This window comes from Necator americanus, chromosome I (assembly GCF_031761385.1).
Source record: "Necator americanus strain Aroian chromosome I, whole genome shotgun sequence".
Taxonomy (NCBI): Eukaryota; Metazoa; Nematoda; class Chromadorea; order Rhabditida; family Ancylostomatidae; genus Necator; species Necator americanus.
Window position 1 is genome coordinate 11660520 of NC_087371.1, and position 25992 is coordinate 11686511.

At 40.0% G+C, this 25992-nt stretch overlaps 3 protein-coding genes across 4 annotated transcripts; 2 read left to right on the plus strand and 1 right to left on the minus strand.

The window, feature by feature from the left end:
- Positions 1-600: 600 nt before the first annotated feature.
- On the minus strand, positions 601-24992 carry RB195_005182 (uncharacterized protein; the record flags this gene model as incomplete). 2 transcript variants are annotated; one of them, XM_064177529.1, is made up of 36 exons in its annotated part: positions 601-730; positions 3369-3457; positions 3520-3621; positions 3678-3772; positions 4017-4161; positions 4255-4380; positions 4468-4542; positions 4598-4721; positions 5136-5222; positions 5287-5365; positions 5422-5494; positions 7257-7374; positions 7501-7598; positions 9325-9433; positions 9510-9613; positions 9672-9849; positions 9909-10014; positions 10507-10656; positions 11535-11593; positions 11654-11761; positions 11821-11900; positions 12572-12721; positions 13177-13327; positions 13444-13574; positions 13627-13778; positions 18901-19045; positions 19139-19215; positions 19308-19351; positions 19898-20070; positions 20522-20621; positions 20676-20783; positions 20870-21128; positions 21205-21254; positions 22033-22128; positions 22221-22291; positions 24810-24992. In XM_064177529.1, 36 exons carry the CDS (start codon positions 24990-24992, stop codon positions 601-603), a joined length of 4125 nt encoding a protein of 1374 aa, XP_064034654.1. The 2 variants fall into 2 exon arrangements, with proteins under 2 accessions (XP_064034654.1, XP_064034653.1); XM_064177528.1 differs by lacking the exon at positions 20522-20621 and having other exon boundaries at positions 19898-20173.
- Positions 17183-17623, plus strand: RB195_005183 (uncharacterized protein; the record flags this gene model as incomplete). The annotated part of the gene is made up of 1 exon (XM_064177530.1): positions 17183-17623. One exon carries the CDS (start codon positions 17183-17185, stop codon positions 17621-17623), a length of 441 nt encoding a protein of 146 aa, XP_064034655.1.
- Positions 24900-25139, plus strand: RB195_005184 (uncharacterized protein; the record flags this gene model as incomplete). The annotated part of the gene is made up of 1 exon (XM_064177531.1): positions 24900-25139. One exon carries the CDS (start codon positions 24900-24902, stop codon positions 25137-25139), a length of 240 nt encoding a protein of 79 aa, XP_064034656.1.
- Positions 25140-25992: the final 853 nt, after the last annotated feature.

Genomic DNA, 25992 nt, shown 5'->3' on the forward strand with positions numbered 1-25992 from the left:
CATTTCTGTTCAGAAAAAAAACAAGAATTGTAGACCTGAACGATAACTTTCGGATCGAAGGAAAGCGTAACCATCAAGTTTCACGTCAAATTCTAATCTAATAAAACAGAAAGAAAATTAAAACTATTTATTCTACACCGTAATATAAAGATATTTCCTCAGGTGTTACTTCTATGTTAGTACAAGATGTTTCAAAACATTCTACTAAATAAACACAAAAAAAAACGAATAAAAGAATACTCAAATTCTCCGATACAAAGTACGTAGTGATACGAGACAAAAGTACAAATACGAAACACACTCGTTATCCAATGTTGCAATAATTAGGCGAAAACTTCAAAAAAGGAACCACCACAACATGAGGGGCCACATAACTGCGATTACAACCGTCCACATGCGTCCAGAAGGTGGTGGGTCATTAAGACTGTCAAAAGTGGCACTAACAGGTGACGGACCTTAGTATCGAGTAGGACCGTTTCTGCAGTCTTAACTCACACAACTCTACAAGCACTTTCAATTGCAACCCATTAAACAAATGTATGTACAGCTCATGATGTTCAATCGTGAGTACAAAAATTCGAAAAAGCTGAGAGGATCAGATTACGCATTTACTCGGCGATCCTCCAGATTAGTCTTCCAGTAAGCAAGTCGACTAGTCATCGCTTCGAAATCTATCGGGCGTGCAGCGTATTCGCCTCGATCTTCCATTAACAACAGATCATGACGATCCCTAAACAAACACTTAGCAACAAATTGGACGAAAGTTCAATATACAACATGTATTTCAAGAAATATTGGCCTTGCTAGATTTTTCAGAAAAGCTTCCCATATTTCTCAATGCAACTTACGTAATGAAGGATAAGAAGTAGGTGTTCTGTACTCATATTAAATGTACTGTTCTCAAATAAAGTGAATTACTTACTGATACGATTCTCACGAAATGTGCGCGATTTATAAATAACTTGATATAACTCAACTCAAAAAAACATTCAGAAAATCATACTATTAGATAATGAGGCAGTAAAAGCACGTGAATGCACCTCAAATTTGCGTTGATAACCGGCGTTGCGTTCGATACCGTAAGCACTTCCTCACATAAAGGATAGAGGATAAAGTATCTGGTAATAATCAACTGATTGGCATTCGCCACCACGTTCAATTCAATGCAGAATCGTTTGGAGTTTACGTAACTAGCCTGTACAGCGACTTGTGGGGGATGATGTATCAAGTCAGTGCTTTATCCTCCTGGACAAGCCTGGCAGCAATTTATCGATTCCAGAATGATAAAACTTTCAGTTGGCACTGGAGCGGTTTCGAACCATCGATCGATCGTATAGATCGTGTAGAGCCTCTTACCGACTGCGCTACACCGCCCTTCTCCTCATAACCGCAGCAAGCAATATTTAACATCAACGCAATACTCAAGTTATTAATTCAATTTTTAGTTATTAATTTGTGTTGTGTTAAACTAAGTAAACTAGTATAAACCAAAAAGGAAAAGCTCGCCCCATAATATACTTTTTCCATATTTACAATCCCATAATACGAGGAAAAAATTACTACTAGAACCCTCCCGAAATAGAGTCTATGAAGAAAAAAAAATAACAAAATGGATCAATTCATATTTTCATTTTCATTATCACTATTCTTAGGACGGGTGTAGTGTAGCAGTAAGCGGTTCCACTGCCTGCGCGATCGATCGGAGGTCTACTCGTGGAGAGACCCCTACATCATTAATTCACGGTGTTATGTTACGATTGTCAGTCAGTCAGTTTTCGTCAAAGTTAAATTTCTGCATAAACTTGATGGAAATCCACGGGAACATTTTCACGTCAACATTTTGTTTGTTTGAATGCTTGCTAAACTCTATTACTAACGGTAGGACGCACTAGAAAATTTGCACAAATGCATCGATGCGTTGCACATTTTTTGCAGTGCATCCAGTCTCCTCTAACCTTGTGTTGTCGTCCGGACATTAGATCTCACACACGTTTTCTGATAGAACTCAAGTATTGTGAACAGGTCCGAAGGTCTGGAATTGAATTAATTTTTATAACTGTTCTAGTGTTCAGTTGAAAATTGTTTTGGAAATTTACATCAAATTTGAGATAATGAATTACTCAATTCTGGATTTTTTTTTGAGTATGGGGATGTTAGGGTGCACTCGATGTTCTTTATGTCCCCTTTACTAGTGATTCTAAATCAATCAAGGTTGAACAAAACCTTTTTACAAAACCTTTCCCATCGCACCGCTGCACCGAGAATAGGTACAGCTCCGTTTTAACCTTGTATTCCTTTTTACAAGAGGAATACAAGGTTAAAACGGAGCTGCACCTATTCTCGGTGCAGCGGTGCGATGGGATCTATGGAGCTAGAGATTGGGATTGCAGCGGGACTATCGAGAATTGCAGCGATGAGTGGAGCTAGCTAGGGTCCCATAGATCATAACCACTATGCTGCACTGCACCGCTTCGAACGTAGCTGCTTATGCAACTGCGCCGACATCACTTCACTTCCGATCTGACCAAACTATATCGTAATTCCTCTTGTAAAAGAGCCTTGTTCAACTTTGGTTGATTTTTTGAAGATCTAGTAAAAGGAACCAAGTTTTGTAAAGAATACAAATACACCCTGAATCATCCAGTTTTAGGTTCAGGAATATCTATTACTGGGTGAAATCATTGGTTAACATGATAGGATATCATTACATCACTAAACTAATAGCGATTTTCCGACTATTTATGTCGCAATGTTCTTGTCTAAAAGTAGAGCACTTCTCTTCCTTCTTTAAAATTTCTTTAAAATTCTGAACGCTAAAAATAGGTAGGGGTTTATGTAGAAAATTATATAGTTTCATATATAGTTATATAATTCTCTATGTAATTAAGTTAACTCTATTTAATTGTATAATTATACGATTTCTAAATCAACTACGTGATTGCTAATTACTATTAGGTAGGTGCAAGAACAATACGTGTTTTTTTTTCCAATTTTTCCGGTTACGCTTATCTTAAGGCCAGGTGTAGTGTAGCGGTAGGAGGTTCCACCTCGTGCATGATCGATCGGAAGTTCGAATCCGCCCTAGTGCTCACCAAACTTTTCAACCCTCCGGGGTAGATAAGTTGGTACCAGACTTGTCTGGGAGGATAAAAAACACTGACTTGACACATCGGTTAGCCACCGCAAGTCATTGTATAGGCAAGATACACGTTTGTAAACCTTAAACGATTCTGAATTAAAGTGAACGAGGTGGTGCATCCCAAGCGGAATGATTAACGCCAGACACTTTATCCTTTGTCTTTACCCTTTATCATTATTCTTAACAATTATGTGTATTCTAAATATACAACAGTATAATTCTCACTCACGTGTATGCTTTCCATATGTCCTTACCGCGTTTAGCCCATTCGTCTGCTTGATACACAGGTTCAGGAAGCGACACCGGAGCATCAACAATCTACAAGTGACCTCAGCTACATCTGCTTAACTACACGTCTATTCAGAGTTCAAAAAAAGAACCTGATGATGGAAGCTTAAGGCCAACATCAGCGATTGCACCTCGTCGCTACTCATATCATTCTCGTCCACTATCACCTGATATGATGTCGATTTTGCAGTACCCTAAACAACATAAACATCGTATAGTGATGGTAGGATTCCCAGTAAGGAAATAATACCTGCACTGGTCTGTGGCTAAGCATGTAAAACTCCGTTATGTCGTTTCGCACCACATCGGTGTCCACAACTGTTGCTGGTTGTGGATTCTCAATATCTGACACGAAGAAAATTGCATGGAAAGAAGAAAAAAACATATCCAGTAAGGTAAAAAGTAGTAAAACTTAGAAATAGGAGAGCATTAGCTGATCAGACAAAAACAACACCAACTGAGAAGCAGAACTCCCGTGTGAAGGGTGCTGATCTTGGATAAAAAAAATTTAGTAGAGTAGCTTGTGGCGAAAATTAAAACCTACACCATTCTTGAATTATTGAATGCGTATCTTTGAAAATCAACCCACATTTTCCTTTCTCGACAAAGAAACGAGCATTGTGCCGTTTGGTAGCCACGACCACGGTGAACAACGGCATCCATGACTCCCTCCCGTGTAGATTTCCAAACTCCATGCACGCTTCTTTTATAGCACCCAGTTCATCTTCTACCACCTGAAAAGACTCAGAAGGTGTCTACGTTTTCTACTTTACTTTTTAGTCTTTCAAAGCTAAGCGCAAAAAAAAAAGAATAAAATCGCTGCCCACCATTCGATATTGGCCTTCAGAGACGCCATCACGAGTAATCACAACCCTTTCTGGCCACACGCTGCGATTTCTTCTAAACAACTCAAGAATCCACTTGAATCGGGCATTCAGGACGCAGTCCTCCACCTAGGATAAGGTAAAAACCTTAGAAACCTTCACAAGCCAGTTCCATCATTTGATGAATGGATAATAGTGAAAAATTCAGCAAATTACCTTCTCTCGACGGGGCGTCTGAAAGTGGTAATCTCCAATGAAGCTTTCCGGATGAGTTGCGCCATTGAAGGAAAACTAGAACAAACTTCTGCGGATTATTCAAACTGTAGCGACAGTTAATATCACTCACTCCAACAACGCTTGGCTTCAGGGGTGGCATCTTGTTCATAATTTCGTCACGCGTCGGCTTCCCTGGATGCGCAACGTCATAACCAACGACTAATGTTTTACCACCGGCAATCCACCGATTTTTCCTGAAAAGACAAAACAGTAGAAACTCTTAAAGGACTCATACCAGAGAACGGCTAAAGAAAGACAGCACACAATTCGTAAGCTTTCCAACCCTTCATTTCCTCCCCTACGCCACCATCTTATGAAAGATTTCTTTTTTTTTTTTTTTGAAATCTACCCGCTCGATTACACATGTGAATGTTTATTAAAGTAGTAAATAAGATTCCGTACTTCTCTTTACATAATTACACAGAAAGATGCTCTGAGAGAAAGGGTCAAGGAAACTCAATCTAAAACAGAGGAAGCAATTAGTCTAAAGGAAGAGACAAAAGAAATTTAAAAAAAAGACACATCTCTATGAATAGGAATTGACAAGGAACCAAATTAACTTCAAGATTACAACTATAGGTGATACAAGGAGAATACAAAGAGCTTACGCAAAAGACTCCGGGATAACTTCGTAGTTGATTCCACCTAATTTTAAATTTGTTTTTGAGACAAAATTTCCACACGACTGAGGCTTTCTGAAAAAAAGAACTACTAAGAACAGGAATTGCCGTCAAAAGAGTACGATTCTCAAAAGCTCACTCTTTTATCTTCTCCGCTAGCTCAGCTGTAATTTGCTGCGTAGGAATTAAGTATTTACGTTCCATCAACTTCAAAAACTCTGAAAAATATTAACACTATTAATAAGAATTAGAAAAAGAAAATTAGAGAAAGAACCATGTGATTTGCTCTCTGCGCGGTCTATGTAGATGATCAGAATTGACTTCGAATCCTTATTTGCTTCGAAAACCTGAAGAACCACTAGAAGACTACACTAGAGAATATGTCAAATATTTTATATAAACCAAATCACTGATAGTCAATTCAGCAACAGCCATGATTGTTAACAAACTTTATTACGGCTGACGTTTCGGCGTCGTCGCCTTCGTCAGAGCCTGGAAAGTCAGATCATTTGTGACATATCCTCTCAAATGCCTCATCCAGAACAAGTCATCATCCCCTAAGATGCTACATCCAAAATCGGAACCAAAAGAGTCCAAAACGTTGTGCTTACCTAGGTAGCCGCGTTGCCGTGATATTAGCGGACCTCCGCGTAATAAAATCGCTCTGCTAATACTAATTAGGATGCGACCCGCATATGACCCGGTAGATCAAAACCCGGAAAGGTCTTGATGCAGAGCCAGCTCGTTGGTCACGGCTATGCATTCTTCCTTTCTATTCATTTTTGGACTTTTAGCGTTAATCCAAAACGCCTCCAAAGTTCTGCGAGCTACAATTTCGGGTTCGTACGATAGAATCGTGGCAGCTGTACAGAAAGGAGCATTTTCATGACACTTTCTGCGATGCGCTCCGAGAGGGGTCGTTGTGTTTGAATGTTTCATCCCATCTAGATGTTCTTTAATACGAACGCATAAAGGTCGCCTTGTTTCGCCAATATATTCTTCGCCGCATGTTTTGCACGAAATCAAACTACACCAGAGACCATGCAATCGCCTGCCTTCCCAAATGAACATATTACACAGTTCTGAGTGAGGCGAATGCGATCGTACATTCTGTTTCGTACTAACTGCTTCCTGAGATTTGTGGGGTTTTCCCTTTTAAAACAGGTTTTACATTACTTTTATCGCCTTACTCAGTTACATCAGCAATGTAACCATTAGAGGTTGCGATCCGCTGCGCTAAGTTAATCGCATCGATCTGCTCCTGGACATCAGATATCACCCTTGGAAAACAAAGGAATCAGTCATTCGGAACAAGTTTAGGACAGCCGTAAGGGTGACATCTGATATCCAGGAGCGGATCGATGCGATTAACTTAACGCAACGGATCGCAACCTCTAATGGTTACATTGCTGATGTAACTGAGTAAGGCGATAAGGGCAAGTCTGGTTAGGTGTGGTCTCAATGACCAAGTGAGTTGTGGAAATACCTCCCACAAATCTCAGGAAGCAGTTAGTACGAAACAGAATGTACGATCGCATTCGCCTCACTCAGAACTGTGTAATATGTCCATTTGGGAAGGCAGGCGATTGCATGGTCTCTGGTGTAGTTTGATTTCGTGCAAAACATGCGGCGAAGAATATGTTGGCGAAACAGGGCGACCTTTATGCGTTCGTATTAAAGAACATCTAGATGGGATGAAACATTCAAACACAGCGACCCCTCTCGGAGCGCATCGCAGTCGGTCATATGCGGGTCGCATCCTAATTAGTATTAGCAGAGCGATTTTATTACGCGGAGGTCCGCTAATATCACGGCAACGCGGCTACCTAGGTAAGCACAACGTTTTGGACTCTTTTGGTTCCGATTTTGGATGTAGCATCTTAGGGGATGATGACTTGTTCTGGATGAGGCATTTGAGAGGATATGTCACAAATGATCTGACCAGACTCTGACGAAGGCGACGACGCCGAAACGTTAGCCGTAATAAAGTTTGTTAACAATCATGGCTGTTGTTGAATTGACTATCGACAAGTTGCAATCTATATGCCAAGCTTCAAAGAAAGTCGAACTTTCGCACTTCCAAATCATTGAAATAAACAGAATCCTCACCTTCTGCAATTGCTTCTCCATTTCAAAATCTCTGTCTTTTCTTATATGGACTTTCTCAAAACGATTGCATCGAATTCCACGGTTTTTGAACATCATCGAAAGCGCGATTTCCACATTACTACAAAACGAATGATTCAATGAATCAAGAGAAATTTCACGACTAGCACTGCCATCGTCTTAGATCATTACCTACTCATTTACGTAAGGAAAATTTGTCCATAATCTCTCATTTTTTTAAACTAACTTTGGCAGCTTGAATGTGCGATCACTGTGAACAATCAGTACGCGGTCGACGCTGGCGCAGTTCACATATTTAGTTTCACGTTCTTGCTTCCAGTTATACTGAAAAAGTACTAGAAATGTAAAAATCCCAATCGACAAAAGAAAGTCGAAGGAAAAAAGCGGAAGGAACGATCTTAGTAGAAATGAACTCGAAGCAATGTTTAAGATGTTGGAAAATTCACAAGCAAAAGAATGCAATGAAAAAGAACGATACCATTTCTACGAACGATCAACCGCTTAAAAGAAAGTTGTGGAATTTAGATTAAGTTTAGAACATCTAAAATTAGTGCACACTAGTATGAATGAAGGAAGGTAACTGGTCCCTCTCAAAGTACAAAAACTGTGCACTTCTAAAAATTTACTTCCACCCATCGTCTGCGATCTCTGACTTAGGCCAGACTTCCTGTGAATCGCGCGCGAATATTGCATTATTGAAAAATGAATGTTGAATCCAGTAACTGTTAGATTTTTCTCTCATGCGAAAAGCAACATACTCTCATTCCGTCTCTTCCAACCTATTTTAAATAACACTCGATATTTGGTAGTAACACCATAACAATACTCAGAACATTATATTTGGATAAAATTCTTGTCTCAGAAAAAAATCGTTTTCCATCTACAATTGAAGTAAATAGTTCTGCGTTTTGTATGTTGAAGTTTCCAGAAGTTCTGCTGAGAATTTTCGATTTACTGAGGAAAAAACGAGCGTCAGACGAGTATGAATGCTGTCGCAGCTATTAGCTGATCGTCACTGATTCAGACCTGTGGAGAGGATCCTCGACCAATTTAGAGCGCCATTTTAAGTTCTACTAATACTTAGAACTTCAGAAAAACTAAGAGAGCGGATTGTTTTTACCTGCGCAATCTTAGTTAATCCTCTGTCAATCGTAGCAAATGTTGTCGATGTTCCACGCTACAACTAATGCGCAATAAAAGTTTAGTATAACGGCATCAACCCACGAATCTAAGGTGGTACGGATTTCAGGTGAAGCGTTCGCATACAGGATAGTAGATTATGGAGAGTTGGTTGATTCCGTCCATTTCTTGCTAACTGGCGTAAAAAAACGGCTCGGAAGATGCGGCGTGTGCACACGGCTGGCGCGCTACAATGGAACTCGTTGTAGAAAATAGCGCGCCGGACCGCTCGAAGCCGTATCTTTTGGGGCCGTTTTTTTACGGTAATTAGGAAGAAATGGGCGGAATAACCCCCCCCCCCCCTCTCTTCCTCCTTAGTCTACGATCCCGCATACGAATACTCCACGTGAAACACGTGTACTACCTCAGATTCGTGGGGTGATGCCTTTAAGCCGCACATCAGTCACTCTGAATAGAGAATACGTGAAGTATACTCGAGTCAAAACGAAATAAAGCACGGTTGCGTAAATTGCGGGATCCTTACTAGTGCTACCCATCCCTGCAGTTCGCCATGGTCCTACCTCGATCCTAATCGCTACCCTCCACACGGCCGCTTCGAGCGCAGCCGCTTACGCAACTGCACCGTGCTTCGTTTCGTTCTGACCCTAGTATAGAGAACTGCACCAGAGACATTGGAGACATAAAAATGAAACAAATCTTCTAATTATTATAAGCACAGGTTGTCATAATGTGATTGAAAACGTCTCCACCATTCTGTTCGAAGCGTACTACAAAATTAGAAGGATAATTTGAGATTAATTACATTTCAGAGGAATCGTACTTCTGAAGAAATTTCCGCGTATTCAGTTCCTAATTTCGCGTCGTTATCATCAACTGGAATATGAAAATTTAAAGAGAAAAGAAAACTGACCTTAATTTTGTCGATTTGAAGCGAGCGATTATTTCCAAACGTGATTCCAGGTGCCTCTCGCCTGAGTCCTTCCACTCGTTTTGGTGCCGGGGCAAACTTTACACCAAATCTTAAAGTTAAATTCATAGCAAAGAAAAATAGTGGAAGCACTTCAACAATCAGAGAATAAAAAAGCAAGAACCAACGCTTTCAAAAACAGGTTCTTGGATCCACAGTCATGAAGATTCAGTGCTTCGAGGAGTGAATTAATTTTGCTGAGACGTACATCAGGTTTATCAGCACGTGGAGTCTAAATGAAATTAACACATCATGTTTCCCTTCTTTCAGAAGAACAGAGTAAAACTGACAGTATTTGCAATTTGCTGCTTTTCTAACGATACTCGCTGGTGCGGTGCAACCTCCAACAATTCCATTGGAAAGTATTGGACACCACCACGAATCCGTCGTTTAACAGCTGGCCAGTTTGGATTGATATCAACTTTGGTGTCCGAAAACTTCGTCAAAACGCTTATTTCAGTTCTAGCTCTAAAATCATAACAATATAGATCAAACTTAATCAAAATTTAAAGTTCCCAATAGCTCACTTGTGCGGCAATGTATCCTTCAGATCTTTGATAGGTACTTCACTGATGCCGATTGCCATGAAACTGATAGGATTCGTGCCACTCCCCAAATAGTTCATACGAACTCCTGTGATCAAGAATTTCGCGAAGAATACATGTGACGCTTACGATGGTACAAAAAACATTGAAATTGTAAAAAAAAATCTGTTTCTTTTGAAAAACAATTCCAATCCTTCACATCTTTCAGGATTTCATATTAAACCAACTTATGGCTTCTGAAAAACCTCTATCTCACAAGCCAAGTTTCTCACAGAACAAGCAAAAAAAAAAGACCCGGCGTAGAGAAAAAAATTACGGACTTCCTATTCACAACATCTAAAATCTCGCCTAAATGGAAACAAAGCTTTAAAATTGAGGACATAGGTGCGATAGGGAGTGGTCGGACCCTCCCCAAGTGAAAGGGGCCTAATAGGATGTAGCTCAAGTGATGAGGATCCTTTCGCCAACCGCCAATAGTGAAGGGGTCGGAGTAGCGGCTCCGACTATCGCATGCATGATTGGGGAGAGGAAGAAAAACGAGATAAATGGACACATTGAGTTACATGAAACTAGCAATAACCTTTGACATACTGGTTGACCTCGCTCCACGTTTTATTAATACGTCTATAGCCGTTGTGCGAAAAATCGAATCTGTCCACATTGCGTAATCCACTCAGTTCACGCACACTCTTCATCAAATTTTGATTCTTGAAAAACGTTCCAACTCGATCTGTAATGAGAAGAAAAAGCAATTTTATATTCATGAAAGGATATAAGGTGGATTAACAACAAATGTAAACTTATCACTGCTGTGTTCCCTTACTCTCAGAGGTTTTCGCCTTCGTGGAGTTTATCGTAAACCTATGCTTTGGTAGCAATGAACAAAACCGACAAATATAAGAGCTAACTGATTTTATACCTTTATTAGCCTCCTCTTTTGCACTGACGTAGATGTTCCCAACGCAAAAGAGAATCATAAAAATTAGGCTGCGGCTGCGACTACTTAAGGGAATAAAACATAACTTTCCCGATTTTCAATTCATAGTTCATTTCAAGATCCGTTATCGGATCGACACTACATATCTATTTATCTATTTATCTATCTATCTATCTATCTATATATATATATATATATATATACATATATATATATATATATACATATATATATATATGTATATATATATATATGTATATATATGTATATATGCACATCTATATGTATATATATTGTGGATTCCAAACTTCCATGTACACACCAATAAAGAAATTCTTGACAGCCTATTCAATTTCTACTCGCAAGGACTATATCAAGTCTTCTATCGATTTCTGGATAATTTTCCTTTCAAAAAAAAAAAGAAATGAAAAAGGAAGAACGACGAAAGGTGTATTTAAGAAAGAACCCAGTCCAAAAAAATCCGCAGAATTGAAGAAAAATTAGAAGGCGAGAACAGTTGCTAAAAATCTTTTAAAAAAAAAATGCACAATCAAAGGACACATACAAAGTTTCATCAATCTGCAAAAAAATTCCCAGAAATCTATGCACTCATCTTCGGAAAGAGAACTCACACTGTTCAGTAAATTTTAGAGAGAAAAAAAAAAACTAACGGTCAAGTATGAGTGCAGCGACAACTTTACTCGGATTTCCTTTCTTTCCTTCTATAAACCTAAAACAGTGAAACGGAAGAAAATCTAATATTAAAGAGATATTCTTTAAGAAAACTTACTTAATCCCCTTTCGAGCGCCTGAGAATCGTTCATAGCCAAAACCAACTCTTTCAGAAAGTGGACTACTGTAGTATAAACAACCTGCTCCAAACTGTGTGAAATGTCCACTAAAAATATGAATCATGGTCACTTGTAATATTTAAAGTGGATCTGAGGGAACAGTTACCTAAAAACAGCGTCCTGATTAGTGATCAAATCGTAGAACTGCTTCCATGATCGATCTAGCGCAGCCCAATTTCGGTTCATCTAAACATGGAAATCTAACTAGACGATTCGAAAAAGACCAATATAAGTCAATATTTTTTTGATAACAAAAAGAGCAACCACCCAAAGCTGCCATAAACCACGCTGCAACACCCTAACTTGTACGAATAATGATTCTGTTCGAGATGCAGACTTGTTTCGAGAAAAAAAAAACTGAGGTAATTTGAAAGCGCATAATATCATCGACACCATGACCGAATGTATGTCAGCAGCCGATGGAAGGAAGTGACAGCCGCATTAACATGCGAAAAGCCCTGACAAATAATATTTCAAATCCCGTTTACTGTTGTTGGGGATTACTCCAGACCATAAAAATAATAACAAAAAAAACAAATATAAAAAATTGCTCTGTGAACAAATTAGACAATTTAGGTCATTCAACTTTATAGAAATTTCGATTAATATTTGCAGTAAGATTAAGCCGTGTAACCAGGTCTGATCCAAACTTGTTTAATGCAACAGACTTCTTTCAACCAGGACAACCTTTACTCTTCGCTACTTTATCATATTAAAACAGCATAAAAAACTCAAGCATCCTTATTTGTCACAATTATTTGTTGTAAGGATGTTATAGAGATCTCGTGATTCCCTGCGTTGAGGAGACCGCTCATCCTACCCGAATGAATCGAAACTGAAGGACTCTCGTAGCCTACCTGCGCCGATAAATCCGCCATATTGAATGAGGCAGCCGCCGTTCGACACGGCGTGATTTCGATGGTTACTGTACTGACGTCCACACGACAGATAAGTCTTCTGATGGATTCTGGTAAGTCGGCTTTGTCTAGCGTGAGGACGCCACTGTGCTGAAAACAAAAAACATTAGAAAGTCAATCAAGGCAAAATTAATAGCACAGATTTCTCCAATGAATAATCTTCGAACTTCACATGGTTTTCCAAAAATTTAGAAATTGATAAGTAGAACTTTCAAATACATCAAAATGAAAAGTATTGATTAACGTAATTATGCACAAATGAAGACAATCAGTTTCCTGATCTGAAACTAACTCTATCTTAGCGTAACATTTTAAATTTGCAATCAAAAATACTGAGAGATCAAAATTTGGGAAAGCAGAATCCGCTGAACCATTGACGTGATTGAACCATTGACATTTTAATTCCAAAAAATCTTACAAAAATCTCGCCTGCAGCAGAAATTTTCGAATTCCAGAGGAAATTTGCTCTGAGTAAACTTCAGAAAAATCCTGCCTCATTTTGTAAATTTCTGTTTTTCAATAATTCCATGCCCATCTAGGAATACCTCTTTCAACGCATTAGCCAGATCCTTTGACGAAAACATCATAGCAGCACCATCGTGAACTACAGCGGAATACTGACTGAGGATCCTGTAGAACTCTAGTGCATACCGCAGCGCATCCATACACAATCTTTGTCTTTCTGTGGCAGCAGAACTGCAAACATAAATTCTTTCGAAAAAAAAGAAAAACACTTCTTAATAAAAAAAAACCTGCCCCTTTTCTTTAATGAAATACAAATAGTTACACTACACATTATATTAGCAACTCACTCATCTCGTGGTCCTCGAAGGAGATCAATCGCTCTTTCGTCTGTGGGTGTACCCAAATACATTACAACATCGTAGCGATAAACTACTTTACTTTCTACGCTGAGCTCCCAGAAATTCGTCAATAAGTGGACCTAAAATCGCTTTAAAGTAGTACGAAAGCCTACGAAAATAATTATCAATTACCTTCTGTTTTCCTTGTCTTTTAGCTGGACTTTTCTTCGCTGCAAGTACAACCGCGTTAGGTTCCTCTAGAGAAGAGGGTAGTGGTTTGGGAGTGGAAGAGGTCACTGGCATTGTGTTAGAGCCTGTAGTTGACTCTTGGCGAGATTTCAGCTCTATAAAAAACCTTATTTCCAGAAAATAATTTATAAAATTCCAGGCCGAGGTTGCTATATTCGAAAGCATGTTATGGTGTTACTTTGAGAACTCAGTGATGTAGTCATCTCAAATAATGACCACGGGCAAGGAAAAAGGAACAAAGAAGAGATATCTATTATAAAATCTTCTCGAGTTTCAATACTATCAGTATTGTCGAAAAAAGGATGTTTCAAACGGACTAGAAGATCGGAGCAAAACGTGGGGGTCAATCTTAGGCTCCGTAGGATATTATCATTTTGCTCTATCTTGATCTATTATTATCAGGTCTGCTACTTCAATGATAAGACTCTTTGAAGAGTTTCATTGAGTTGAGTCAAAGAAAACGGATGACTTGTGCATACGCAAGCACGTTCGCAATCCTCATACGAAAAGCGAAATTCCGAAGTATTACTAGCTAATTTTTCTACGCGAACTTAATAATAAACGTAGTTGCGACTTCTTATTTTCACGAAAACTGCGAAGTAGCATTTATAGGTCAATTATATTTGGAAGGTAGAAGGTATTGAATGAAGCCAGAAAAAACTCAGGTCCTCCAGAAAGAAGCCTACTCGGACATACGGAATGAAACGAATGGGCGTGGACTAGAACTTAGTGACACGTCGCCTTGTGATGTAGCGTTGAATGTAGCGCCTTGTGATGTAGCGCCTTGTGATGTAGCGTCCGCAGAAGCAACAAACAGACGTTGGTCTTAAGTATTCAGCAGAAGTTACAAAACTGGAGCAGTATCCAATAACCCTCCAAGCACTAGCATCTTATCGACGAGTGAAAAAAAATTTATAGCAGCGGCCTTCTTTTCTCTAGTAGAAGCTTGCCTTAAAATTCTCTCGCACCAACTGTTTCATAATTCCTGCACAATAACCGCGATTTTTGCTTATTCTCCAAAAAAAAATTAACTTCAATCGAAAGAAACCACAAAAAAAAAAGAGACGACCATCAGCGTGAAGTTTCTAACCACAAGAAATAACGAAAAAGTTCAGTATATCCGAATAAATATATTGAACCAATTGTTGTAAGAGCGTAAGAGTCATCAAGAGAAAAGGATGAAATGAGAGGAATGTCATGTGTCATTCCCTCCCTTCTGGTTGACTATTTTCAAACAGTTCATTTGAAAAATTGACGTCTTTACGATGTCCTTCAAAAAAGAAAGCATAATTCTGGTGACAAATTCATTTCCTTACTGGAAATTTTGATGAAAACTGAACGCGAGGAAATTATATGCTTTAATAATTGTCATAAAGTATCTTTGAAGCGGTATAACACACGTTTACATCAGACCTAACTTCTTCTAAATGAAACCAAAGTGAATTGCTCCAAGTGCAGAATCCAACGTGACCACCTTTCCCCAATCATCGTGAAAAACGGTGTAGAGACCACTTTACTTCCTAGGAGGTACCTTAAACGCCTCTATGTACACGTTCCAGTCCTCTTAGCAGTCTATTCATTGGTTTCACTTGAATAGGCTGGAGAGAAGGATAAAATGATCTTTGCCAGCTCACACTTGGATGCGACGTGTACACTAAACGGCATCTTTCATTGCGTTTTTTTACGGCGACTGGGGAAAGTTGAGCCAATCTACTACCTTGAACTCTACGCTTTCGCGGTGGGTTCCTCACCACGTCAAAAGTCGTGATACAGTGGCTTTTTAGCCAGAATTTTTCTGCACTCCTAATCACATCCCCTCATCATAATGACACCTGTATCATGTCCACATTTTTCAGAAGGGTTGGTTTGGAGCAGCTAAGCATACATAGTTTTGCGGTCGTAGGTGACCACTCAGGATACAAGAGAGATGGGTCCAGTACGCTCACCAAGACGAGATTGATCCACTAGCTATTTTCACGTTGGAAATCATGATGAAAGTTTGGTTGCAAGTTTTTCTCGTCTGCAGTCTAGGTGCAACCTAGCTGGCCGCAGCTACAGTCGTCTCTTCACTATTAGCTCCCTAAGAAGAAATGCGAAAGTTTAATGGAGAACTGAGGCTCCTTTATTTTAAATTTTCGAACAGAAGCCATCAGAAGTCAACAAATGTTTCTTGCGGTGGATACGTGAACTATAGTGATAATATGGCGAAGTGATAGTGTGCAATGTGGTAACATTGCAAAATGAGTTTGCGATTCAAAAGCGAAGAAAACCTATTTTCCATGATCTCCATACCAACTTTACAAGTGAACCAATCAATATGGAAGTCTGGACATAGACAGTGAATTTGCCAGCTCCACTTCCCGGAACAGTCTTGCCGGCTGTAAAGAAAAAAAAACATTGAGTGGAGCGATGGGAAGCGCACAGCGACGCGCAGAAAAAACAATTTCGCAATCGCAACGACACCATCACATGAGTTTCACCAACATTTCACGTTGATCGAATGACCACTAGCTATCAGTTCATGGATGCGAAATCACCGATGAAGTTGTTATTGTACTACAGAGAGACTACATATACTTTCAGTTAAACGACTATAATGTACAATGAGATTTTTCAGCTCTACATGAACTCTAAACATTTGTTTACTATACCCGAAGATGACGGTGATGTTTAGTTGTCTTTTGCTAGGACTAGGAGTTTTGCGGTCGTAGGTGACCACCCAATATAATCGCCATTTTAAACCCAGTAACGCTCTAAAAGACGGAGAAGAATTTGGATTGTACTTGTAATATTCACTTGTAGTTCTACAGTACAAATTTGAAATGGATCAAATGTGTATAAATCATCGCTGTAAATATAAGCCGCAGAGAGTATAATATCGCAAACATAACTATTAATATCAAAAAAGGCAGATCACATGAAAAAGACCCCAAATACCTCTAGAATAGAAAGCTGTGAGGAACCAGAGCAGATAGCAGAGAACATAATTACACGCCTGAAAAAATGTGGACGTAAAACAGAGCCCTGATCGAGTCAAGATGCAAGAAATAGCAGACTAATGTGAGATAGAATGCTCGAATGATAGTGCGCTGAAATGCATTTTGTGCAAAAAGTTGTGATTACGAAACATTTGGAATGACATTTGCTTCTTTAACTACTCTAGAAAATACTCATTCTTCATCCTACATGTGGTATATGTATCTAGCTGCCAACGGCGGACATTATCTTTAATATTTGATTTAATTGTCAATTACTTTTTTTCCAACAATCCCTTATTTTTCTTTTTTTTTCTTTATTATTTTTCTATTTTTCCAATATTTTAATATCGCTCTCTCTTTTTTCATCTACTTTTCATGGGGAGGACAGCGTGGCAGTTTTCATAACAATATACAAAAAATCTACTAAAATCATAGTTTTACAGTCTTTGTTATCAAAGACAGACACAAATCAATAGTTTCATAGAACGCTGAGAGGTGAGTGATGCTCCTTCCAAACAGCAATGAAGTTCTATGTCGCGACTCGCATCGCTCTTCACGATCAAAGCTTGACCGGGAGCATTGCCTACCGCGCGCGGCAGCCAAATGTGCGCGCTCTTACCAGCGAGCTCGGCCATTGGCTGCCGTCTCCCACGGAGCTCCGCCCACTCGAGCCCAGGCTATCTAAGGGAACCGGTCTGCCAGCCTTCTGTTCTGTTCCTTTTTGGATTGATTTCGCGGAACGCAGTAGGCTTGGTATTCGCTATCGTATCGCTCCTTTGTATTCGCCTCGCGTTTGTGTAGTGGTACTTTGTTGTGTATCATGTCGGAAGGATAATGCGCACGTGCACAGCACGTGCTGGGAAAGTGGTGTAACATCTGGGAAAGTGAAGAAGGATCACAACAAAGTGGGGAGAGAGCCACGCCGTCGCATAAAAGCCTTGGTGGCTCGCGGCCGGCGCTAGTAGCATGGTCCACATATATCATTCTCACCCAACTAAGTAGAGTCCACATGGTTTCCCACATTCTTCAAGATACTGTAGTCCGCCATAATAGAGAAGTTAATAAATATGCAATGTAGCAGTGCTGGAACATGAGATGACTACCGAAAGACAGGCGGCCCTAGGTCAGGGTCGGGATACCCCTGGGTAGCATAGGCGGAATGGGGGAGCGGGTTCACTGACCACCGGAGAGAGCCCCTCTAACCGAGACCGAACCCGGAGTCGCAACATCTATGTTTTTTCTTTTCGTTGCTGTGCCAAAATACACCATGTTTACGCGGATTCTGTTTGGTCTTTTCGCAATTCGAACTTTATCATCAAACGAATCGCGCTGAGAAACGTCGAAAGCAGATGGGACTTCAGCCATCGTACGAAATTCCAGGAAAGTCTTTCTTCTTCATAGTGAGAAAAATAAAGGAACGAAAAAAAAAACATATCGAATCGATCAACTTAATCATCACACTAACTTCAAAAATGCTGCATCGCCAAATATTGCCGAGATTTTCCTGAGAAGATGTGTTGTTTTCGGTTTGAAAAACCTCCAAGATCGTTGCACAAGTATTTCACCGTTATTTTCCCTAATTTAGCAAAATGAATACATTATTTTGTTGTACCCAGTTATTAAAAAAGGGAAATATACCGCGTGAAATCTTTGTTCTCACCCTCAACAAGGTGTTTATGAGAATCGAAAGAAGGAAATAACTATAAAAATTTTGTATCTACATTCTAACGTAATTTTCGAGATAATCCAGAAGAAAGAAACATGAATAAATATGAAACACCCTTAACTGCATCGATGTCCGCAACGATGGAAGTTATTGAGAGTAGGAGAACAATGGTAATCTGCGACACATCTGAGATCCTGCAGGTTGGAAAACCATTGCTGGTCATTTGACTTACTTTAGTAGGATGCAAACGTTGGACGACGACGGAATTGCTCGGAAGAGGTTGAATCGCGGGGATGGCCGGTGCAGCCAGGAGTGTTCCTCATACCTTTTTTAATATAACAAAGCGGAACTGAGCGTTATCGCGCCCATAATCGCAAACTGCGCTTCTGTCTTACCTTTTCAACAAGAGATCAAAATTATTACTGTCAATGTCGTCATGAGCTGCTTTCAAGGAAACTAAAGCAATAGTCAGCTAAGATCAGTAACACTACATTTGCAGTGTGTGTTGCCGAAAAATTATTCTTAGTTTTCACACTTAGAGAGGAAACTAACAAATAAATCAGACCAACTGACCGCCCTCGCTTTCTGTGTCCGAATTCTCGACTACGGTAGAGTTTTGGCCTTCTTGAATTGATAGATTCTCAAAACAACTTGTGTTGCAAGCAGCAATATCCTCGTCCTCTTGGCTACACCACATTGGATCACTTTTGTTCGCGCTCTGAATGAAGAACATAACTACACCTTAACCTAAAACAATTAACACAGATCAACAAAAAGTTGATCAGCTCAGTTCATAAATTGCAAAGCAAGCCTCGTCGTCGAACGATTTTTCTTCCTCTCGATTGAATTCTACTTGAACATTGTCTCTAGAATTTGGTTCACGGTGATCTAGAAAACGTTTGAAATCAACCAAACAAGAAACCCTTTGAAATCAACTAAACAATGTGATAATACCAAGGAGATGTGACAACTTTCAATACCTTCAACAAAATGATCTCCATGGTCATCTGTGTTCCAAGAACTTCTGAAAAAAGTTGAATCTGAGTGCGCATCATTTCGTCTACGCCTACTCTCACAGCTGTTGGCGCTTAAATAAGTGCGGATGGTAAGGATTACATGAAATCAGAATATAATTATATATAGAAAAGAAAATTAGAAATTAGAAAAAGAAAAGAAAAAAAAAATATATATATATATATGCAGAAACAACGATACAGGAAGAAAATCTTAGACTACCATCGTCGAGACCTGAAGCTCGGTGCTGTTGCGAAAGTGGCTCTGCTCCGAACGGTGCGATGAAACGACCGTTTGGAATTTAGGTAGAACCCTGCTTAGTTCCACTGATCGCTGCAACCAAAATGGACCTGGCAGTGGTCCCACTCCGACCACAATTGCTCGCAGACTGCATCACTTCGAACACATCCGCTTACACAACTGCACAAAGCTTCAGGTCGGTTTGACCCGAATATAGATAAATCGTTATTCTATTACTGCCCAATGGTAAAAAAAGTGCAAAAATAGATATGTGAATTAAATAATGCAACAATATGCATAAAATTGCAAGACTTACTTGAAACCATTTCGGTGCTTCTTGTCGTTGAACGAAGATTTATCAAGATGGTTATTAACACAACCACGTCCTTTGCGTCGTCCACCAAGCCTTTGTGCTTGATTTGGTCTGTTTTCGTCATATGCAGATCTTCGACAGTTTCTCCAAGTATTGGAAGACGGCTGCGATCTATCCTGATAGTCACATCGATTATCGTAGTAAAAATGACTGTGTGGTGAATAGTCACGGCGCGAATCACGTCTCCTATCTCTGCTCTCCTGCTCACGCAACCACTCCCTGTAATTTGTCATTAGATCACTGCAAAATTCAAAAAAGATGCGAAGAGAAGAAAGGAAAAAGAAATCTGTAAAGATCTTTCGTTCGGATTCGCAAGCACAACCATAAACTTCCCCAAATATCTTTATTGGCTAATAAAAATCACTTTTAAACCATTGAAAAATCAAATCGATATTTAAAACCGTTTCAAAGGATATGAATCTGTCTAGATATATCTAATTTAGAAGTGTAGTCGAAGAGCAAAACAGTTATGCAGTGTTTTCTTCGCTTTTGCCTAACGAACTGTAACAATCGTGACTACGAATATCATATAAAGAGATTCAAGCAATGAAGGGTAACTAAACGGACGTTTTCCTGCCTTGAACTGTAACGAGATTGTCCGAAGAAGGAGTAAAGATCCCTATTTTTCTCAGGGTCAATTAGTTGTTTTGAATGTAGGTTCCAAATACTAAAATCACTTACAGTTTATGATCAAACTACAAATGCGGAATCGCTCACTTACTCGCGCTCTAGTTGTCTCCACTGTTCGCGAGTGAGCCTTTCAGGTGAACGAACTGGACCGCGAGAACATGAATTGCGACTGTCTTCAGAATAACGCTTATCATGATGGCTGCAACATTTCTTATCAAGCAAACATATGTAAGAGAAGCGGGAATGCCCTTCTATACATAACCTCTTGGTATTTTTCTCGTTCACCTGCTCTCGCCGAACTCTCGGTCCCTTTCCCATAAACGTCCCAAAAATCCAGACTTTCCATGTTCACGATCATCCCAGCCATCACCATCTCGATAGCCGTTCCCATTTCTACGACTGCAGCCACCACGTTCTCTTCGCTCTTCATATATTCGCCCTTCATCACGTTCTCGACCATAATAATTATTCGTACAATTGCAGTCTCTGCGATTGCTCCTTTCGTAGGAGTTTCCAATGTGATCGCCACGATCATCAACATGACCTTCAAAAGGTATTTGAGTGTAGAACTAGAGTTATTCTTATATTGAAAAAAAAACTTGAAAGAAGCACGATTTAACCTTGAGCCTTGACATCTGAGAAATCGATGTGTCCCCACTCAGCCTCCTCCCTGTAAAACATCAGCTACTGCTTGAAAAGACAAATCTTCCGCATAGAAAAAAAAACTGAAAAATGTTTGCACTACTGTTCGATAGCGAAATAAATATAGACCTGTGGTAGACAGATCAGCAACATTATGAACTTACAAAGAAAGGGATTCAGTTGGAAGTCTATCCCACCGAATTTCAATTGACGATTAAATTCAATTAATTAAATTCGGTTAAAATGTAGTGGTGGGGGACTCAGTGAGGCCCTTATTTCTGGAAGTAAATAACTATGTCAGTCAGACCCTAAGACGTAACCATTAGTCTTAGAGGATCTATAACATGTAAGTTAAAGTTACTAAGAGAAATAAGTAAGATAGAGCGTCCAGAAATAAGAGCGCGATTGAGTCTCCTCTCCCTCCAACTATATTTTCCTCTAGTAATTTTCTATCCAAAGTTTCGAGGCTAATTTTAGACAAAAAGAAACATGAAAGATCATAGGAGATAGAAATAATCCTGTGGCAAACCATCTATAAATATTTTATAAATATTATAAATTTATATGACATATCATTTATAAATATAATCATCTTCACCACTAATTACCGTACTATTTTATCAGCCTGCGCCTAGCAAGCATTGAAGAACACCTGCATGTTTCAGAAAGCAAGAGATGATCATAAAGTGTAACAAGCACAGTCATGTCAGACATACAAGCTTAAAGCTTTAAAGGTAGCGAAAAGATAACCAAAACGCTAAACCTAGTTACTACAGATACTTCAGCAGGTGGAGCAGCGAACTCACCAAGGATTGGTCTCCTGAAGGTGACGAGGGAGGAAATTTATAGAACATTTAGGCTGCCGTATTCCATCATCAAAATGGGAAGAGCCGTTCAAATGCCTTGATACAACAATGGAACATTTGATGAGTAGTAGTATACACAACGGAAATCACAATAATCAGTAAACCAATTAAAATATCCTGCCACTTACTTCCAACGACGACGTCGTGAATTACGGGGCCTTCGTGATTGATCAGTCTGTTTTCTCTCCATTTTCTTGACCTGCACGAGTCAACCATCAAACAATAAACAACATATAATAACAACAATAACACGATGTAAAAGGAATTACACATGAAAGAACGAAGGAAAAGAAATGTGGCTGGAACACATAAACACGACAACACTTCGTATTGTCAACCAGGAGGCGGTCGTTAGGTACACACAGCCGACTATTCGCAACCGAATAAGTATCTGCTGAAGAGGATGACAGTAAGAATGAGCAAGCATATCCCAAACCCGCTATGATCACTAAGTTCTGATCTGAGCTCTGCCCATCCCAGTAAAGTCGTTTTTGCTGTTTTTGCAATCACATGGTAAAATTTGCTCAGGAGAAAATACAGAAAACGTAAAGCTGGGTAGACAGTAAACGTGAAAAAAGTGGAGTTCGGGGAAAATGAAGAAAAGTTTCCGGAGTACTTCAGAAAGTATTAGAGTATTAGAAAATAAATTGGAGATTGACTTTTCAGTCAAGAGAACAAAGAATGCGAAGTTATCCTTTGACCTCACGAAGAGTGCCATTCATCACCTAAAGTGAAAGTTTCTGAATTTTGAAGAAGTTAAACCGAAAGTTTCCAAATGTCACTAAAAGTGAGTACAAAAATAGGCAAGTTGCTAGATGTAAAATCTAATACATTTTTTGTTCGCTCTGTACAAACAATACAGGGGTAAATAGTCATCGTTTAACGCTCCATTTTTACTATAAAAAAATTATTTATTCCACTATCTTTTACCTGATATTTAGCGATAAATGGAATGGTATATTTCATTAACTCATATTTCTCAACAAATCAATACTCCCAAACAGAAAACAGCAATGACAATCCATCGAACTTAAGTCCCTAAGATACCCCTGCGCAGACATTTGTCGACACTTTATTAGACGATGAGTAGCAGGAACTCAATCTAAGGTAAACAAACTGTGGCTTATTGACTTATTAGTCCTAAAGGATAAAGGTTAGGGGTCCTGCGTTAATTAATCCGTCAGTGATGCGCCACCGCGTTCAACTCAACTTAAAATCGTTTGAGGTTTACGAACGCGAACAAATGATAAGCTTGGTTGGGGCTGGGACGGAATCGAACCTCCGATCGATCACGCATCACCACAGCGGAACCTCTTACGGACTACGGCACACTGTCCCTGTTAAGCGTAATATATCAAAAAAAAAAAGTAAAAAAAAATTCAGAGAGGAAAAGAAGAAATTGAAGAAGTTAAGGAATGAAGAAAAGTATCCAAGTTTCGAAACTTCAACAAAAACTTAGTAGTCTACCCATAGTTTAACACTGTTTTTCTTCATCGTTGTGAATTTGAAGAGTGATAATTAATCATTAGTGCACGATTAATTTTCTTCGCTAATGCTGCGCCAGCGAGCAGAATTGTGACATAGTCAGAGCAAAACTGAACGCCTCGCAATGCTCTGCTGACGCTGCTAACTGCTACACAGCGCAATTAACGATCGTACAAGCAAGCAACGAGCAATTAACAAAAACCCATTCGCACGAATCCCAGGCGGGGGCGGGCGCAATGGCTGCGCATAGCAACAGAAGCTGTTGTATGAAACAGCGTTCGGGGGTTCACCGTTTACACTGATACAGGCAGAGATGAACGGAATCAATCTTTTCCCACTATCTACGGTCCCGTACAGGCATTACACGCCTGAAAGCCAAACAAAAAAAACACCCCAGATTCATGGGGTGATGCTTTCAATTTTCTTTCTGATTTTTTTCTCGTCTTTCATGTTGTTTCGCATCTTCATTATGTTTGCTGTATTTCCTTTTGTTACAGAGATCTATATTGCGTCTGACTTGTTCTTAAGTATTGCTATTTGCCATTAGTATTGTATCGCTTTTGTTCATGTTTTGCTCTTGATTCAAAATTTGGTTCAGAATTGTATTTATTTCTATGCTTATGTTCTTTTTTTTTTCTTCCGCTACTCTCCCTCCCTTACAAACACGAAAAAGTATATTAACACGAGAATAAATACATGAACAAAAACAATACAATAACTCAAGAATAATACAGATACAATATAGATCTTCTCAACAACGGTTTACCGCCTCATAGTGGCGTGGAGGTAACTCTGGGTGCGATACACAGCGGAGGTTCGTCTTCCGGCAGGGTCTCCAAAGCTGAGGAGTTCGACACATCCGACATTATGACTTCTTGGAATCGGAAGCCTAGCTAAGAGTAAACCACTGCTAAGATTCACCACCGTCTCGGCAAAATGTCGCAAGGTGGCTTCCCTGATACATATAGGTTGGGCGACGACCTGTGGTGAATGCTAAGCTCGGCGGGGCAGGGCTGCTTAGTTTGGGGGAAAAGTCTTTTTGCAGTACCCTCTACACTGGGCCCTGCCGTCTCAGGCGTCGGAAGGTATGGTGACCGGTGAGAGACGATCAAATCTCAGGGTGTTTCGGAGCGTCTTTGATTCTGGACCAAGGCGACACACGCACGAGTCGCCATGGAAACTGTCTCAGACTGTGCACTCACAACGCGAGAACAGTTTCCACAGACGCTGACCTGCGTGCCCTTCTCGGAGCTGCAGAGCGTATCAAATTTCACGTGATTGCTCTGCAGGAGACCAAGTGCAGAAGGAGCGACGTTCGACAGATGAATGACGGTACACTCGTCATTCGTGAAGAGAAGGTTACATCGCGAAATGTAGGCGGTGTTGGTTTTGTTGTGCACCCATCTGTCGTCCATCTTGTAGATTCTCACGAGATCCTGTCACCGCGTCTGGCAATTCTTCGCCTCCGCCCTCTGTACCAAAAATGCATCAGTATCATTGACTGCTACTCGCCAACATCAGCAGCTGACGAATCCAAATTTAATACCCTCTGGAGGAAGTGATCCGCAACGAGAAGTCCTTCTACAAATTCGCTGTCGGAGACTTCAGCGCAAAACTAGGAAAGGCTACAGAAAAGGAATACAGGATCGAAAAATTTGGACTAGGGGACCGGAATGAAAATGGCAATCGTCTCGCCGGGCTGTTGTCCGCCGCTCGCCTCTTTCAGGGGAACTCTCTTTTCATGAAAAAAGATCATCGTAGGTGGACATGGGAATCGCCCAATGGTGCGACTCGTGCGGAGATCGACCACATACCCACCAACCGGAGGTGGTGTCTACTCGACGTCTCGGTAGTACCATCCTTTTGTAGTGGTTGTGATTACTGTCTCCTTCAAGCGAAAATACGACTTAGCCACAAGATGGAAAAGAACATCTGTTATCGGCAATGGAGCAGAAAAGAAGTGGTCTACGACGATTCCGTAATCGCGGACTCCTTGTCCGAAGGTGACTAGCGCATCGAGAAGGACCCAAACGTGGACTACGAGATGCTGCTCAGAGGATTACGAGCCTGTGCAGGCATTAGCCAATTGCTACGATCGATGCACCACTAAGATACAGCTTTTCCACCATCCTCTCATCATACCCATTAAAAGGGGGGTACGACATTGCGATACTATATCGTCGAAGCTGTTCACAGCTGCACTGCAATGTATAATGAAATCACTTTCCTAAAAAAAGGAGCATAGGTGTCGATGGAAGATTTCTCTCGAACCTTCGTCTTGCGGACGACATCGTTCTCTTTTCAAAGAGAGCCAATGAAGCAGAAACAATACTCAACGAATTGAACGAAGCAGGGAGGAGAATAGTACTGCGAATAAACAGAAAGAAGACACAGTTCATGAAAAACGCGTACTGT